The sequence below is a fragment of the Peromyscus eremicus genome, chromosome 10 (genome assembly GCF_949786415.1).
Source record: "Peromyscus eremicus chromosome 10, PerEre_H2_v1, whole genome shotgun sequence".
In the NCBI taxonomy this organism is placed as follows: Eukaryota; Metazoa; Chordata; class Mammalia; order Rodentia; family Cricetidae; genus Peromyscus; species Peromyscus eremicus.
The window spans coordinates 30,875,963-30,892,429 of record NC_081426.1 but is presented as its reverse complement, the minus strand read 5'-3'; the positions used below and the strand labels follow the sequence as shown (position 1 = coordinate 30,892,429).

At 51.6% G+C, this 16,467-nt stretch overlaps 2 protein-coding genes across 2 annotated transcripts; one reads left to right on the top strand and one right to left on the bottom strand.

Moving 5' to 3' along the window:
* Nucleotides 1-3,649: 3,649 nt before the first annotated feature.
* Ccdc96 (coiled-coil domain containing 96) lies at nucleotides 3,650-5,504 on the bottom strand. The gene has a single exon (XM_059275032.1). It carries the CDS (start codon nucleotides 5,424-5,426, stop codon nucleotides 3,699-3,701), a length of 1,728 nt encoding a protein of 575 aa, XP_059131015.1. The 5' UTR covers nucleotides 5,427-5,504; the 3' UTR covers nucleotides 3,650-3,698.
* Nucleotides 5,505-5,994: 490 nt separating this feature from the next.
* Nucleotides 5,995-15,009, top strand: Tada2b (transcriptional adaptor 2B). Its single transcript, XM_059275764.1, has 2 exons — nucleotides 5,995-6,298; nucleotides 13,917-15,009. Exons 1-2 carry the CDS (start codon nucleotides 6,029-6,031, stop codon nucleotides 14,907-14,909), a joined length of 1,263 nt encoding a protein of 420 aa, XP_059131747.1. The 5' UTR covers nucleotides 5,995-6,028; the 3' UTR covers nucleotides 14,910-15,009.
* The last annotated feature ends 1,458 nt before the right edge of the window (nucleotides 15,010-16,467 follow it).

Genomic DNA, 16,467 nt, shown 5'->3' with positions numbered 1-16,467 from the left:
TTCAGAAACCCTGCCTGTCATGAACATGTCTGAAGAGGGGAGGAACCGCTACACTAGTATCCAGCAGCAGGAGGAAGCGACATTACTGAACCTTGAGCAGAGCTTTCAGGTGGACAAGGGCAAGGTTCTGGCCAGCAGAGGGCAGCCTTAGATCCTAAGACCAGTTTTTTGGTTTCTTTTTTTTTTTTTTTTTTGGTTTTTCGAGATAGGGTTTCTCTGTGTAGCTTTGGGGCCTGTCCTGGAACTCGCTCTTTAGCCCAGGCTGGCCTCAAACTCACAGAGATCCGCCTGCCTCTGCCTCCCGACTGCTGGGATTAAAGGCATGTGCCACCACTGCCCGGCCTAAGACCAGTTCTTAGGTGGGACCTCATCCAGACCCGGAAGTGCTTGAACTGGAATGGAAATGAATGGATATGCTTTGTGTGGGACTAAATATGCTATGAAATATTTGATGTGATTCAGGCCTGCTGAGTACATGGGACATGGCCATGACATAGTGTCTATGCATCTCTTCTGTCAGTACTGCCAGCAACCCCCCATTGCCAGCTCATTCTGGAATGATGTGCTACTCTCTGGTCTCCTTCAATCAGCCAACAAAGCTCCCTTTCCTCCTTCCCCCAGGATTCCTATGCCTTGCAGGGAGTTTTGTGTGGAGTGAGGGAGCCACCTTCTCTCCAAAGAGCTTCTTGTCCCTGTTCTAGAGTTCCAGTAGATACTACTCCTAACCAGAAATAAGCCCAGGTTGCAGATAGTTTGGCTAGACGGCAAGAGCAGGACCCTAGAGTTGAATCTCACAGTCAGTGACCAGCCATTGCCATTTAGAAGCTTCGTGATTTTGGAGAATTCACTGAAATTCTCTCAACCTTTTTTCTCCCCTTGTAACTAAAGGGTGAGAGACCTAGCTCCTTTCCAGGCTTATGAAGTATTAATAAATAAGAGACTGAACTTCCCCTTAACCCGTGAACATTCTCCAGGCATCTAAATTTGTACCTTTAGCCTATAAACTTTTAGTATCTTGTGTGTGAGAGAGGGTGGGGAGGAGAAAGAGGGAGAGAAAGACATGGTCTCACTTTGTTGCTCATGATGCTGGTATTACAGGCGTGTACCAAACCTTGCTTAAACTGGTATGTGGCTGTACATTTTCCAGTTCAGTACTGGGGAACCAACTCAAGGCCTTGCTCATGCTAGACTAACACTCTATCCCTGAACTACATCTCCACGACTTTTATTAGCTTCTGCTTGAATCTTTGTGTATTATTTACATATTATAAATATTATATTAATATATAGGTATAAATACATATGTAAGATGAGGATATGGAAAAGCACAAAGAGAAAATTCCTCCTAATTTTATCACCCAAAGGAAGGCACTCTTTCTATTTTTCAAATGCTTCTCCATTTCATGAATCAGTACAATGAGGGTTAGACAGGTTCCATTCAGGTCAGCAGGATCACAGTTTGGGCCTTCCCAAATCCTTTTGGTATACTTGTGTTCCTCTTTGACAGTATTTGGATGAAATGTTAGAGTTGAAACTGGATGTGGCAGCACACACCTGTAATACTAGTATTTGGGAGGATCACAAATGAGGCCAGTTGGCATATACAGTGAGACCCTATCTAAATTTTTTTTAAAAAAAAATTAGGGAGTGAGCTGAGGCAGTGGTAGTGCATGCCTTTAATTCCAGCACTTAGGAGGCAGAGGCAGAGGCAGACACAGACAGATCTCTGAATATTAGGTAAGCCTGGTCTACAGAGCTAGTTCCAAAACAGCCAGGGCTACACAGGGAAACCCTGTCTTGAAAAACCAAACCAAACCAAAAATAATTAGTGCAATTTTATTAAAGTATGCACATATTTTGTCATTGATTATTTAAGTAAAAATAAGGGATATTTTCAAAGAGAGATGGATTAGTCACTGCACATGTGCTCCAAGCTGCATTCCTTTCATGGCATCTGTGTCACTTGCACTCTGGAACCCTCTGAGGTTCAATACATTAGCAGTGCATAGCTGGAAGGCATTGACTGTGATACTTTATGGACAGGTGGCTCATACGAGTGTCAAAGCCCTGAATTATCGTCTGTGGATGAACTTGCACAAACCTATTTCTACTTACATAATTTAAGACTCTTAACTGTAGCGAGTCACCAAAATGAGGTTTCCTTTTCCAATACCTTAGGCTGTCTCTGAGTAGGTGGCTGAGTTACAGACCCTCCTTTGCTATTGAAGGGGACGCTTCTCATGCATATCAACTTAAAATATCAGGCAGAATGTGTTCAGTGCCTACATTTTTTACAGGCCCTGAACTACTTTGATGAAATTTCATGATCAAGCACTCATCCTGAATTTAATTAGAACCACGCAGGGAGGTAATCAAAAATGAAGGGTGTCTTGTAATTAGTTGTAATCCCTCCAGCATGAGGTGTTGTGATTGAGAGCCCACTGGTGACTTCCTACATAATTGTTAGTTAGGACACCTTAGCAACTCGGCATGCTGACCTTAGTGCCCTGCATGACCACTGCTCACCTTGTTCAAGGTTCAGGAGGGAGCATTCAGATGGTTAGCTGATAGGTAGAAATCTGCTGACCGAATCAAAACACAGAAGGACACCATTACAATGAAGAACCGTCTTGTCACTTCTAGTGCCACCGCCAGTTTCACTTGGGAGCCTCCCCAGCTGCAGGACCCTGGGTCCCTCTGCTGTCGGAGCCACAAAGCCGATATTTCCAGTTTCAGTAAGTTACTACTTCTCTGTACCTTGATGGACAGAGTAGAGGGAAAACCAAAACTGTAGCAACCAAGGGGGAAAGGGAGAAATCAGTTTTTTAATTGTCTCAGTAATGCATTTGAATGGTCTCATGCAAAGTATGTTCAAGCCATGGAAGTCAGAAAAGGGATTTTAACTTTGATTTCAGAGCCAATATACTTTAGCAAACGAATTGCGTCATGTAATGGAAGCAGGGTTATGTAGTGCCAACAGCCAGATTGCTGATGCAGGTTATGGCTCAGGAGGTAAGAGTGCTTGTTTGAAAGCATGAGGATCTGAATTCAGATCCCCAGCACCCACATAAAAAGCCAGACTTGGCGTTGCATACCTGTAACCCCAGTGTTGGGGCACAGAGACAAGCAGATCCCAGGATCATCATTGCTAGCTGGGCAGTCTAACCGAAACTGCAAGCTCCCGGTTGAGGAAGAGACCCTGTCTCAAAAAATCAAGGTGAAGAGCAGGAGATGCTCGTATGTTCCTCTGGCCTCCACATGTCAACACACACCCACAAACAGAGATGGGGGGAATTTGTGAGCTAATTGAGACAGTGACTCAAGACTATACAGTTTAACTAGCACAAAGATGACTGAGTGATCAGAACAATGCACAGGGATTTTCTGTACCTTGGCCACTGGTTGAACCTTTAAACCATCCTTACATATAGACAAGGTTCTAACAGTCCTCTAGACTATGAGACTGCTTGGCTAGAAAGGCTTTTCATCATTAGTCGGTTTAATCACCACCCCACTCTCTCTCTGTCTAGATATATTTTACTTAACCTTATGTAGAACTACTGCTAACCAGATGTGTTCAGCAGGAATTTGGAAGCTGGAAATGACAAAAATAAAGTTGCATCCCAAGTCACATAGAATGACAATGGGAGGGCAGACGAGAGTTTTGGAGGTTTTGCCAACTGTCCTGTCAAGGACTGTCAAGAGGGGAGGAAGGTTTTGGCTTCTCTGATCTTTTGCTTCACCCCCTTGCAGGACAAGGTGAGCCCCGCGTGAATGCGCTTCAGGGATTCCAGACGCTTGTTGAGATACTCTGTCCTCTCCACCTTTTCCTCAAAGTCTCGGAGCAGTGATTCCTTACCCAGAAGCCCAGATTTCTGATTCAGCCTAATGTTGTCAGTTCGCAGGCTGTCTCGGGCTTGCTTCGTCTTTGTCAATAGGTCTCTTCCTAGGGCCACCTGGGCCTCGATTTCCAAAAGTTGTGCCTTTTTGCATGCGTTCTCTGTGTCTATGAAAGACAGCTTTTCCTTCACATGGGTTATAATCTGCACGTTGCTGGTCACCTTAGTGCGCAGTTTTAAAAGTTCCTCGTTTCGTTCCTCGACTTTCTCGTTGAAGGTCTGGTTCTCAATTTTGAGCTGTTCAAAGTCGATGAGGAGCAGCCCCTCAGCCAAGTCCTCCTGGGCCTTCATCCTGGTTTCAAAGTGTACCAGGCTCTGCTTCAGCTGCACGTTCTCGAGACGCACTGCGCTCATCTCCTTCTCCTTTTTATCCTCCAGCGCCTGGATCTGTTCCACCTCTCTCAGAGCCGCCTGGCGCCCACCGCGCATGCGGCAGCTGCCCATGACCTGCATCACTACCTGCTTCTTGAGGGCCTGGAAGCGCCGCCACTCTTTCTCCACCCTGGCCTGCTTCTCTTGGCACTGCTGCTTCATCTCACGCACCTCCTCGCGGTACCACTCTAGGTCGTCCGCTTCTTGTTTCTTCAGTTCCTCCAGCATGGCCAGATAGCGCAAGTATGCTTGCTCTTTCTCGGGAGAGTCTGGTCCCGCGCCCTTGTCCGCGGGTTCAGCTGGTTCCATGCCCTTCTTGCGTAGCGCCTCTGAGATCTTCTGCTGTAGGTACACATTGTAGCGCTGGTACCGGCTCCGCTCCACCAGCAAGGCGTGGTACTGGTCCACTAGCTCACCGCGCAGCTGCTGCTCTTGCAGCTTCCGAAAATCCGCAGACCACTCAAAGTCTTCGTAGTCCTCATCATCCTCCTCTTCCTCCTCATCTCCAGGTTGAAGATGCTGGTCTTTGCCTTTCTTGTGTCGTTGTCGACCTGTCCCCTCGATCTCCTCGCTACCTCGCTTCTGCTCTGACTCCTTTGCTTTCTCTCTCTCAGCCCGTGGGGCTGGAGCAGCCGCCTCCTCGACGATCGTGGTCAGTGGCAGCTGGGGGCGGAACCGTGACTCCTTGCTCTTCACCCTCTTCACCTTATCCTGCTTCTCAGGCTGGTCGGGTTCCTCGTCCTCGTCCTTGTCCTCGTCCTCGTCTTCATCGTCGTCTTCGTCCTCGTCCTCGCCCCTCTCCTTGGACTCCCGCTTGGTCTCAGACTCTGGCAGACTCTCTGGCTCTTGGGACACGGCCTCACTCGCTGCCTCTACTGCCTCGCCCGCAGCCTCGGCGGCCTCCAGACTTTCCGGGACCTCGGCATGCGCGTAATCGCTCCCCTCTGAAGCCTCTGCTTTGGGTTCGTCCGCAACCGGCTGGCTCTCTGGTCCAGGCTCTGACTCCGTTTCCGATGCCGGCTCCGGCTCCAACTCTGGCTCCGCAGGGTCGGCCGGGATCTGAGGATCGAAGGTGACCCTGGTCTCGGAAGGCTTCTTAGTCAGGCCTTCTTCGGCTTTTCCTTCGCCTTCGGTGTCCCCGTCGTGGCTGTCCATGCTCGACCTGCTGCTGTCTCGGGTCTGAGGACTGCTGCAGCTTGCTGTTAGGTTTCCCGGGGCAACCAGGGCGCGCGCGGTGGGCCCCGCGATTGGTCGCCTGCCTTCCCTTTCTCGCCGCCTCCCAGCAATATTAAGCCAATGAAGGACCACGAACAGGTGAAGGCAGGCTCTGATTGGACGCTGGCTCTCGAGAGGCGTGGCGCACAAGACCGGCTTCCTGTCGGCGCCTCGCCGGCTGTCAGGCTTGGGGCGGGACCGTGCAGCTGCGCGAGCCCATGAGGCAGAGGGAGGCGGTGGCGCGCAGGCGCAGAGCGGAGGCTCGGCCGCCCGCGAGGGGGCGCGCGCGGGGCGCCTGCGCGATGCGGCGGGGAGACAGCGGCGGCGGCGGCGGCGGCGGCCGGGCCGGGCCGGAGGGCGCCTGCGTGCTGAGGCGGGACGCGGCCCGCCTGGCGGGCTCCGGCGGCGCCTGGGCGGGGGCGGCCGTGGCAGCGGCCGGCAGCAGCGCGGACGCGGCGGGCGCGGTAGGCCCGGCAGGCGGCGGGGTGCTGACGGCCGGGGGCGCGGCGGCTGCGGGCCGGGCGGCGGGCGAGCGGGGGAAGATGGCGGAGCTGGGCAAGAAGTACTGCGTGTACTGCCTGGCCGAGGTGAGCCCGCTGCGCTTCCGCTGCACCGAGTGCCAGGACATCGAGCTGTGCCCCGAGTGCTTCTCGGCTGGCGCGGAGATCGGCCACCACCGCCGCTACCACGGCTACCAGCTGGTGGACGGCGGACGATTCACTCTCTGGGGGCCTGAGGCGGAGGGCGGCTGGACCAGCCGCGAGGAGCAGCTGCTGTTGGACGCCATCGAGCAGTTCGGCTTCGGCAACTGGGTGAGCGGCAGGCCCTAGCTACAAGGAGGGCATGGCTGGCTGGCTGGTTCGGTGCACGCTGCGGAGGGCCGCAGGTGGCGGGGCGGGATTGCCCGGAGAAGGTTGGGAGCCCGCGGCTACACAGCTGGTAGAGCAGGGCCTTGACCCGTGACCCCGACACGGAGCTGTCTGCCCTTCACACTCGTCCTCATAAGGTGTGCATTGAACGCGGGCGGAGGGCAGGCCCTGTGCCTTGCCAAGCTTCTCTTCGAGCCAGATGGCAGCAAGCTAGACCCCATGGTCCCTGCTGAGTTCCCTGGTAGGGTTGGGTTCTCCTGGGCACAGTGGTGAGAAAGGGCAGAAGCCTGCGCTGCCCATCCCGCATGCACTTAGTTCACATGCAGGGCTTCGTGTGCTTTCTGAGGATGTCAGCATGTGCCCTGTGCTAGGGTTCTCTGTGGGTAGCAGTGTCTTGTTTAATTCTTGCTCTCCACAGCACCCAGGGCATGGTGTGATGGGTGGTCAATAAAGAATGGACAAAGACGTCTTCGTGAGGAGGCATGGAGTCAGGGGTCTGCTCTCTAGCTGTCAGGTGTCTGTAGCGGTGGCTTGCTGGTGGCAAGAGCATTGGTGTGCCAGCCAGACAGTGTGCTGGGCTCCTGGTTGTTCTCTAGGGAACTCTAAGGAGCTCTCCTTCTATTCCTCACCTACATTAGGGAAGAACTCTGTGTTGTCACCATTACCACCAGGCACATTAAACATCTTCAGGCTTTCAGAGAAGCAGGGAGCTAAACATGACTCTGTCCTGTCCAGACTCTTCCCCAGTATGGTAGGGTCCTGCTTCTCTGAGCTTCCCTACTCTAGCCATACTGCTCTCCTATTCCAGGTCATCATACATTATGAGTGACCTTCTGGACCCACTTCCCCCACTTAGGAAAGATTCTGCTCTACAGATGCTTTCCCAATGGCCAACACCATGATTCTTGCTCTCCAAAAACGTCTGGTTGCTTTGTCTATAAGTGGTGTTTGTTGGTGTGTATTGAGCACTTGCTTTGTGCAGATCAGGCAGCATGAAGCACCCTGAAGAAGAGCCTCAGAGCTGAAAACATTGCATTCATTTGCTCGGTTCCTGGAGCTTGTCTCTTACCTGATGACATCCATCCCTCTCTCTACCTGATTGCCCATGGTAACCCAGCCTCACTTTGTCCTCAGCCAACTTAAAGCCTTCATCCACATCCCGTTGGTCAGCTGTCATTCTATTTAAAAAAATGTGCAGAATGTAGCTGCTAATTCTGGCCGAACCACGCTGCCGTTTACCTCCTGCTGTGATGACTTCTCATGGTTTATCTGCTTTCTCCTTTCCTTCTATAGCAACTTCTCACACACCACCAACAGGGCTTTTAAAACATAAGCTGCATCTCTTTGGCCCTTAGCAACTTCCAGTTCTCCTTCGATTACACTAGAGTGCCTCCAAGGCCTGACAACATTTATGGTTCCCTGTGTCTCATGCTTACTCCCTTGATCAGTTTTCCTTTCTTCTGCCTGAAGTACTTTCTCCCTAGTCAAGGCTACGGCTGATCTTTGTCCTGACATTCAGAGAGACTTTCCTTCCTTACATCATTCCTCCAGCACTTATCTCCAGAGTAGCCACTGAAGAGAGTGAGAGTATTAGTTCCTGGGAGCCCAGCACCGAGCTTGTTTTATCTATTGAAAACTTGGTCTATACTCGGGGAAGCCTGTGGAAGAGGAGGCAGAAAGAGTGTAAGAACCAGAGGGGATGAAGGACACCAGGAGAACAAGGCCCTCTGAAGCAAGTAAGCACAGCTCATATGAACTCAGAGACTGAAGCAACATGCACAGGGCCAACATGGGTCTGCCCCAGGTCCTTTGCGTAGATATTACAGCTTCAGTTTAGAATTTTTATGGGACTCCTGAGTGTGTGAATGAGTGGGTCACTGATTCTTGTGACTTCTCTTGGAGCTCTTTTTCTTCATTGGTTTACCTTGTCCAACTTCGATGCGATGGTTTTTGTTCTGTCTTGTTTTAGTTTGTTAAAGAAATCTTGGGCTGTAGAGTCTGCACCTCAGCTAGTGTTTGTGCCCCATTTGTGCGGCACAGTCAGAAGCACACGGCCCCCAGGAACTCAAGCATGTAAAATGTGGATGAATAAGCAGGCTGGGTGGGGAAGGCCTCTTCTGAAGCAGCACTCTCAGGCTCTAAGGCCAGAGGAGCTTGGGATGCAGGTTCTCATGAGGCCCAGGCTCCACTTTGGAAGAAGTAAATCCCAAGGGAAGAGTCTTGGGGCTTGGCTGCCTGTGTGGAGTTGATGGACTGCTACCTGCTGAAGCAGCAGGAGTCTTAGGGCCAGTCTGAGAGATGCAACCACTGATCCTCACACAGGGAGAGAGGAGGCTCTGTGACCCTCCACCTGTGCTCTCTTAGGCCAGTGGCTTTACTCCTCTGAGCCTTGTTCTTCTTCACCAGAGGCACCACAGCTTGGATATGTGCTTCTTTTCTGAGCTTGTATGCTATTACACAGACGCATGTCCCAGTTTGGACCTGTGGAGAGCCTGTGCCAGCTCTATGCTGTACCTTTATGTACCCAAGTCATGTGACTTGCACAAGCAACACTGAGGGTGGGGTATAAATTTATGTTCTTAATCTGCAGTTGAAAGACAGCAACTGTGAGAATCTAAGCTGCTTGCCAAGACTTCTATAGCTTTGTCCATGACAGCTAGGTGTGATTATAGTCTGGACCTCCACTCCAGCACTAAGAGCATTATGTGGTTGGAGACCAGAAGCTTACTGGTGCAGTTGGTGGTGTGGTACTACCAGGCTTTACATGGGGTCTAATTGGGATCTGTACTACAAAGAAGTCACAGAAGGGAGACTACCGTAGTAGGGAGGTTGACTGAGGAAGGAGGTGGCCCTCAGCGACACACACAGGTCAGGCCTGCTGGGGTGCTCAGAGCCTCCAGACAGTTGCGCTGTGGTGGACTCTGCTGGTTGAATGATGCAGGACCCCTGGAGCATGTGAACACAAACATGTAGACATGCAGAGATTCAGGATGATTAGAGCCTTTGGTGGGCAAGCCGTCAGTTTTGTCACTTGGCTCTAAAGACATTACACTGTCACAGGGGAGGCAGTTTAAGAGGACCAGCTCCTCTGTGGGGCACCCAGCAGAGGGAAATGGGGCTCAGGCCAGCTTGTGTGATTTTGAATGTAGTAAGAGGAACCTAGGGGCAGGCAGAGTAGCCTGGGTAGCACATCTTCCCTTTTTAGATGACAGTTGACATCCACAGGCAAACCGTGCCCAGTGTGCGGATTGCTGCATCTGCATTCATTCCTCCATCCACTGGCATGTGCTCAACAATCTGCTATGTGCTAGCCTCTGTGGAGTGGTACTGCTGGGACAGCTGGGACCTTGCAGTGTGGATGAGTAGGACTCCGTGTCCAGTGGTGAGAAGGACAAGGGAAGGCTGCGTAGGTATGAAGGTAGCATGGAGGAAGGAGGTATTTTGTGTTCTAGGAGTTGGTTGTATTTGTGAGCTAGGCAGAAGCTGGCTTGCCCCAAGTAGAAGGCTGAAGATGAGGACTCTTCCTGTGGGGTGGTCAATGAATGCACGAGAGCTTACATATAGTCATGATGGGAAAAACCTTAAGCCCCAGCCAGTGTATTTGGGTATTAAAAGCTGATTCCCACTCCTTTGTGCCAGGTGCCAGACAGGGCTGTGATGGTGTTAAGGCTGATGTCCATTCCCTGGTGCCAGGCCTCAAGGCAGGCATGTTGCATTGTTCCCTCACTCTTACAATTGCCCAAACTCTGAGGCAGATGTCCCGCACTTACTGATGAAAAGCAAGTGTACTGAAGGATGAATCCAGGTAGAATCGGTGCCCTGGTCTTTGTGGTTCATGTCTCATTGGGACACTGACAGCAGTGTCCCAATGACAGCTGGTGCCAGGTACCAGCCAGACACTGACTTGTCATCTATAGCGTCGCAGGGACCATCCGCCTTTTCACCAGGTGCCGTAGTTAGGGTTTCTACTGCTGTGAAGAGACACCATGACCATGGCAACTCATATAAAGGAAAAACATTTCATTGGGGTGGCTTACATTTTCAGAGGTTTAGTTCATTATCATCATGGCAGGAATGGCGGCATGCAGGCAGACATGATTCTAGCTACATCTTGATCAGAAGGCAAAAGCAAATGGACTGAACCACTGGGCGTGGCTTGAGCATAGATGAGCCCTCAAAGCCCACCTCCACAGTGACACTTCCTCTAACAAAACAAGGTGTGGAGGAGGCCACACCTACTCCAACAAAACCACACCTCCTACTAGTGTTTCTCCCTTTGGGGGCCATTTTCTTTCAAACCACCACACCAGGGCAGAAGCCTTGTAGGGGTTAGTAGGAGTGTGTCATCAGCCTGTGCGTCTGACAGAAGGGTTAGTCGACATGATAAGGACAGAAAGAGGAGGAAAGATCCTGGGTAGGATCATGTAGCTAACTGGCTCCCAAATGTTAGCTGAGTCAGAACAGCCTGGGGGTGCACTAAACACCGAAGAGGGTGGGAGCAGTATCCGAGGAAATGAGGTCTCAGGCCTGTCTCATACCCCAGAAGAGCAGTGTCAGTTGGCCGTCTCAAGGACCAGCTGTTCACTATGAGGCAGGAAGAAAAGTCATGGCTATATGTCCCTTTGCATAACTGGCTGAGCTAGCCTGCCGGCCTAGGGAGCTGGTGGTGGCCCTGCCTCCCTTTTCCTGGCCACACTGTCCTGCTGCCCTTCTCAAGATTCTGGGAGGTCTGATCTGAGGGTGCACAGAGCCATGATAGAGTAGCAGGTGCAGCAGTTACTTAGCTGTGAGAGCTCATGGTGGACTTGAGAGGCTTCTCCAGCTTTTGCCACCTGGGGGTGAGGAGAATGAGGCAGAACTGCCTAGAGGCACTTCTCAGGATAGTGTGATCTGTGCTTTGGACCTGCCCTTCCCCTGGGGGCCTTCAGAATGCTTTCAGGTGGATTATGTTTCCTGTTTCTTCCTGGCAGCCCCTTACCGTACCTCCTGAGGAAAGGGGGTTGCCTTTGCCTTCTGCCTCTTTAGAAGCTCCTTCATTTGAAGGAGGTGTGAGGGGAGAGCCAGGGCTCCCTCTAGACACAGGGCACACACTCCTTACTGCAAAGTCCAGCCCCTGGTCATGGCCAACCTCAGCCTGCTTTGTTCTTCACAGTCCAGCTGCTGGGAGAATAAAGACAACAATATAGTTAAGTGTCAGCTGGGTTGTGGCAGGGTTGTCTGCTAAAGAGGAAGGACAGGAAGGAAATTGGGAGGCCCGACATAGTCAAGGTTGCCTGCCCCAGCAAGGTGCTGGAAGCATTAGAAGCTGTGTGCATAGCACCCTTCCGCCAGTCAGAGTCAGGACCTGCCATCCTGTGAAGCTTCTTTGAGAGCTGGTTGAACCAGGCAGAAGCAGTGGCCTGTAGTATAGCCTTGCCCTGTGTGCTCACAGTGCCAGGAATTGTATGAGGCAGGCTCCTCAGCACATGCTGCATTGACAGTCATGAGAGGCCCCGGGGTGACAAGCACTTGGTGACAGGCAGTGCTCCTAGCCAGACTGCTGAATTTGAGCTGCCAGTGTCAGCTGGCCATGTGCCCTATGGTAGCTCACCCAAAGGTTTATTGACCTTTAATTGTGGGTAGTGAGAGCACTGCTCTCCTGGGTGCTGCTGTGAGGTTTCAGTGAGATGGTGTATAGGTGCTCTTGCCTGTTATTTTAATTGGACTCCAACAAAATGCCTAAGAGAAGGACTCACAGACTGGGAAGCAGCAAGAGTGAAGGGAACAGGAGGTGGAGCCAGAAGGAAAGCTTTGGGAGAATGTGAGCTTGGAACACATGTACACCCGTACACCTGCACGCACGCACGCACGCACGCACGCACGCACGCACGCACGCACACAGCTTCCAGTGAACCAGATCGTTCCAAGTAGCAGGACTGATGATGCAGATCACAGACTGCTTGGCCCTGGGTGCTGTGCTGGTGCCTCCTAATGTGTCTGACCCTTCCACTACTCTGTGAATGGGACCTCAGCTGAAGATTTCAGATCTTTGGGCTCAGTGGTCAGCTAATTGAGCTGAATCAGTGACCTCAACGTTCCGTAAGAGAGCAAAGAGGTGGAGAATGATTAAGGAACAGATCTGATGTCATCCTCTGGCTTCTGCAGCACATGTACATGTATGCAAATCTTTGCAAGTGAGAGGCCTTGGAGGCCACTCCTGGGACTTTTCGCCAAGGCCTGGAGGAACATCTCCAAGGAAATCAGACCCTGCCTGGCCTGAGTGTGGCTGTTTCTTTGCTAGACAGGATCAGAGGCTCTATGAGGACCAGCAGCCGCTGGGCATAGTCATACTTTGGCTTTTTAGAATGCTTCCGGAGAGAAACAAGTAGGGTGAAGCTAGTAGTGACATTTAAGGTTGGAGTCATAGACTTCACCCCCAGAAGAGCAGAGTATCCCTTGCTATAGTCTTTCCTTTTCTCCTTAGGAGTCTTAGATGAACCTGCACCTGTGTCTCAGAACTTCATTCTGCTTTGTTAGGGTTAACCTACAATGTCTCCTCAGGCCTGTGGAAGGGTCCCAGCTCCATGCTCCAGGTCTGTGTCCCAGAAAAGGTCCAGATGGAGGGCTGCTCAGCTGAGTTGGGCCTCTTGACTTTCACAGCACCTAGCTTATCATCAGGACAGCCAGCAGCTCCAACTGGCTGACCGTGGCCCGGAGACTAGATTAGGCATGACCACTTGGGGCCCAGAGCAACTTGCCCTTCACTGAACTGTGTATAACCTGCAGCTCAGAGAGGTGCTGCTAGTTCTGGGACTAGTGTTGAGAATAGCAGCCGGGAAATGAGTGTGCATTTTGAGCAATTACTTTCTGAAGTGGCTTTAGCGGTTGACTTTAAGGAAGAGGCCTCTTGGCAAAAGGAAAAGATTGAGGGAGCCATTTAGTTTCCTCTCTTGCAGGAGTGGAGAATGTTTTCAGCGGTGGCGGCGGCACTGAACTTAGTCTCTGCATGTCCATCATCCGTAGCCACCTCAGAGAGGAACGAGCCTGGGTTCCAGAAGCTAAGGCTGGACAATGCTGAGAGGCCTGGTCCTCTTTGTCCTAGAGCTGCAGCAAGAAACAGTCCCCTTTGTTGTCATGCTGCGTGAACTTGCTTTGCCCTGTGGACAAGTTGGCAAGTCTGCTGTCTAGTCTGAGTGACAGTGTGTCCTCTAACAGCAGACCGTCTTCAAGTACTCTTCAGGGTTTGCAGTGGGTAAAACAGACCGTAGCACATGGCTGAGTTTCTCTTTAAGAAGCCAGAGAGTGAAGCATGACTTTTAATTTTCATCCCAGCTTTGTCACCTGTTCCCACATAGCCTCGAACAAGTCTGTGGCTCTGGAGCTTCCTCTTGGGTACGTCTGTGGAAGTTCTTCAGTGCCAATCTGGTTGGGATGCATATCTGAACATACGTGGGGGGATAATGGGTGTGTGTGTGTGTGAGACAAATCACAACATTGATAGGAAGTAGCCCAAGTAAACTTGGTGAGAGTGTGAGAAGAACTTGAGTAAAGTGGTTTGATGGTCTAGCTTTTGTCATTATAGGAAGACATGGCTGCGCATGTTGGTGCTTCAAGGACTCCCCAGGAAGTGATGGAGCACTATGTCAGCATGTACATCCATGGGAACTTGGGCAAAGCCTGCATCCCTGACACCATCCCCAACCGGGTGACAGATCATACCTGCCCCAGCGGGGGCCCTCTCTCACCTAGCCTCACCACCCCTCTGCCCCCACTGGACATCTCAGTGGCTGAGCAGCAGCAGCTGGGCTACATGCCACTGCGTGATGACTATGAGATCGAGTATGACCAGGATGCTGAGACACTCATCAGTGGGCTCTCCGTGAACTATGATGATGATGATGTGGAGATCGAGCTCAAGCGTGCCCATGTAGACATGTATGTGCGGAAGCTGAAGGAGAGGCAGCGCCGGAAGAACATTGCCCGTGACTACAACCTGGTGCCGGCCTTCCTGGGCAAGGACAAGAAGGAGAAGGAGAAGACACTAAAGCGAAAGATCACCAAGGAGGAGAAGGAGCTGCGGCTGAAACTGCGGCCTCTCTACCAGTTCATGTCCTGCAAAGAGTTCGATGACTTATTTGAAAACATGCACAAGGAGAAGATGCTTCGCGCCAAGATCAGAGAGCTGCAGAGGTACCGGCGCAACGGCATTACGAAGATGGAGGAGTCGGCCGAGTATGAGGCTGCCAGGCACAAACGGGAGAGGAGGAAGGAGAACAAAAACCTGGCCAGCTCCAAACGGGGGAAGGAAGACGGCAAGGACGGCGAGTTTGCAGCCATAGAGAACCTTCCTGGGTTTGAGCTGCTGTCAGATCGGGAGAAGGTTCTCTGTAGCTCTTTGAACTTGAGTCCCGCACGCTATGTGACTGTGAAGACTATTATAATTAAAGATCACCTCCAGAAACGACAAGGGATCCCCTCTAAAAGTCGCCTTCCCAGTTATCTGGACAAGGTCCTAAAGAAAAGGATTTTAAATTTCCTCACAGAAAGTGGGTGGATATCCAGGGACGCTTCCTGAGGCCAGATGATGCTAAAGCAGCTTGTGAGCCAAATGACCTGGGGTCCCCCCAACATTGTTGCTCTTTTAAACTAATTGAATTCTTTTTTCAAGGCTTAAATTTTTTCATGACCCTCTGAAAGAAGCAATAGTAGCAATCTTAAATTGACTTGTGGGGGAGACAAGCCTGTGTCTTTCCAACTTAGTCCTAAGGTAATCCTTTCCGAAGACAGTTCCTTTGTGTCCCTCTGAAGACTGCCCCTCCTTGGAATAGTCCCCTTTATTTCATGAGCCTTTCCCCCTTTGGGTTCAGAAGCTGTTACGCTGTGGGCGCCAAGAGCTGTGTGTCCTGACATCAGCTTTCCCTGTGACACAAGCTTTCCTCAGGTGGGCTGTTGTTGGCACCCCTTCGCTTGCCCACCGCTGCCCCCAGCGATACCCCAAGCACAGCCCCGGCACACCGCACTTTACCGGGAGGCAGGCTGTGCACAGAACCTTTGCTGTGGAGGCCAGAAACACCCACCAGGCCCGCTCCCCACTGAGCCACTTAAGATGAGCCCCTCATTTGCACACAGTGACCACATGAGCTTCCACTTACCTGACAGCGGCCATTCCAGACCCTCAACAGTGCTGGTTTCATCTTAGCCCGGCCCACCCTGGGCTGCCTGCCTGGGCAGGCTCTCTTGGCACATTCTTGTCCCTGTGATTGGGAAAGAAGTTAATGGGAGGGCCACAGGGTCAGGTGGGGGCTGCCATTTGCTGCTGTGAACCCCTATAGTACACCTGACTTGGAAGACCCTTTGAGGTCAAGTCTGAGTGTGCAATGCTGAGTTGGGGCAGTAGCTGCTCAGGACTTCCACCACCATTGCAGATTCCCTTTCTCTAAATATAGGACATGCTAGATAACCCAGCTCAGTGAGCTGATTAGGGTATGACCAAGGCCCTCCAGCTGGGTGGAGCCACGGGACCAGCTGGCAGGGGCCCTGGGGAGTGCAGAGCATCCTGCCTGTGCCTTGGAGCCTGTGCGCTGCTTTTGTTTGTGGTCTTGAAACAAACTCAGAAATGGCTCCTTCCCAGATCGACTGAAAAGCTTGTTTCTGGGGGCCTCCTTCAAGGATTCATATGGTACCTTCCTTCTAAACTTGAGGAAGGCGTTTGTCTTCCGGCTGCTCAGGGTTCTCACGCCTAGACCCTGTTTTAGAGTCCTGGAGTGACCACAGCCCCTGCCCCCTGTCCCTGAGGTACAAGAGCCTGTTTACCTCATAGAGTGTTTGGGCTCGGAAGTGAAAGTGAAGTTATTTTGAAGAAAAACAACTCATTTCCAAGGACGACTTGATGACGTGCCTTTTCATTTTACATCCTATGTCCCCTAGGGTAAGTTTTTCAGCATTAAACAACACATTTCAAATATACCGTATATGGCTTTAGTTGTAAAGTGCATTGTAGGCTAGCAGGGAAGTGCCCTGTGAGCCAGGCCCAGATTTCTCTTGACACCAGAAGATGCTGAGCAGTGGTGTCAAAGGACCAGCTCCACACTGCCCCCTGCAGGTGGACAGTGGACAGGAGCTGGTGTCACTGA

Bases quoted from the DNA above. Each gene is read 5' to 3' on its own strand.
- Ccdc96 (XM_059275032.1), bottom strand. From the start codon at position 5,426: ATGGACAGCCACGACGGGGACACCGAAGGCGAAGGAAAAGCCGAAGAA.
- Tada2b (XM_059275764.1), top strand. From the start codon at position 6,029: ATGGCGGAGCTGGGCAAGAAGTACTGCGTGTACTGCCTGGCCGAGGTG. The intron at 6,299-13,916 runs GTGAGCGGCAGG...TTGTCATTATAG, and splicing joins AGTTCGGCTTCGGCAACTGG to GAAGACATGGCTGCGCATGT.